At 43.2% G+C, this 1,445-nt stretch overlaps 1 protein-coding gene across 1 annotated transcript; it reads right to left on the reverse strand.

The window, feature by feature from the left end:
- Positions 1–517: 517 nt before the first annotated feature.
- Positions 518–1,020, reverse strand: LOC144773060 (large ribosomal subunit protein eL32). The gene has a single exon (XM_078657846.1). The coding sequence runs from the start codon at positions 972–974 to the stop codon at positions 567–569; it is 408 nt and encodes a 135-aa protein (XP_078513972.1). The 5' UTR covers positions 975–1,020; the 3' UTR covers positions 518–566.
- Positions 1,021–1,445: the final 425 nt, after the last annotated feature.

A 1,445-nucleotide genomic window follows, 5' to 3' on the forward strand; every position in this document is an offset into this window, starting at 1 on the left:
CTTTCGAATGTCCACGCCCATGGGCTACTGGGCCTGCTGGTGAGGACAAATTCAATAATCAAAGGGTTATGGTCTGACATTATTCTCGGGGGGACAGAGATGGAAGTAGACTCAGCAAGCTGATCAGACAAAAAGAAATAATCTTATCGAGCCATTTCATTGTGGGGAGCAGAGAAATATGTGTAGCCATCATGATGTTTATTATGATGAAACCAAAGATCAATCAGACAGTGCTCTTGAACCAGAGCTTGAAGTGCCAGAAAGACTCTAAGTTTCTTACCTACATATCTTTGACCCCCAGCTAAATTAGAATCAGCGGACAGATTAATATTCATATCCCGCACAGAAACAAATAGGTTGAGACCAAAGAGCCATTTCTACGTTCAATTGATGCAAGACTACTGGGTCGTCCAGGTTTGAACAATAAACAGTACAAATAGTTAAAGGACTACCTTTGATTACCAGCTCGGTAATTACCCATCTTTCACTACTATCTTTTTTTTTGGTTTTTTTTGGTGAAGTTTACAGTTTTTATTTGCATATAACAGCCGCAAAGAAAGAGCAGTCTACTCGTTCTCCTCGCTGCGCAGTCTGGCGTTTGGATTTGTGAGTTTGATGGCGAGCTGGGCGGCCCTCTCTACAATGGTCTTGCGGTTTTTGGATGAAACATTGTGGGCGATCTCAGCACAGAAGGACTTGTTACTCATCATTAGCACCTCCAGCTCCTTCACGTTGTGTACCAGAAACTTTCGGAAGCCTGAGGGTAACATGTGCTTGGTCCTTTTATCACTACCATAACCAATGTTGGGCATCAGGATCTGGCCCTTAAACCTCCTGCGCACTCTGTTATCAATACCTCGTGGTTTGCGCCAGTTACGCTTAATCTTGACATAACGATCAGACTGGTGACGAATGAACTTTTTGGTTCTTTTCTTAAGAATCTTCGGTTTGACAAGAGGTCTTAGGGCAGCCATGATTGCCGCTCAAAAATGTCCGCCTGCTCCGCAGAGAGGCCAAAGGAAGAGGTTTTCACTACTATCTTGAGTGGTTTTTCTACATGTCCCTAACCCCTGTCTTAGTAGGACTGCCACCCCTCTAATCATGGAGGTTTGGCGGGAACACCCAATTAGGTCAAACCCAGGGATTTTCAAATAGTCGTGTTTACTCCAAGGGACATGGGTTTCTTGCAAGCACAATACATCTATACGTAAGGCCTGGACAACTCTCAAAAACAAGGCCCTTTTCTTGCCATCATTCAGCCCACATATATTCCAAGATCCTTTCCGAAGTTTACCCTGCGCCATTTTCTTTCAGAAACAAGAAGCCTATGCTGGCTAATAGAAATAAAGCAGTTTTGAACCACAATTCACAAAATAAGCATATCCTAAACTACCTAAGTCGGTCAGAGTGCCACGATTGTGATGTGAACAATTCTCAAAAATATA

This window comes from Lissotriton helveticus, chromosome 8, assembly GCF_964261635.1.
Source record: "Lissotriton helveticus chromosome 8, aLisHel1.1, whole genome shotgun sequence".
Lineage (NCBI taxonomy): Eukaryota > Metazoa > Chordata > Amphibia > Caudata > Salamandridae > Lissotriton > Lissotriton helveticus.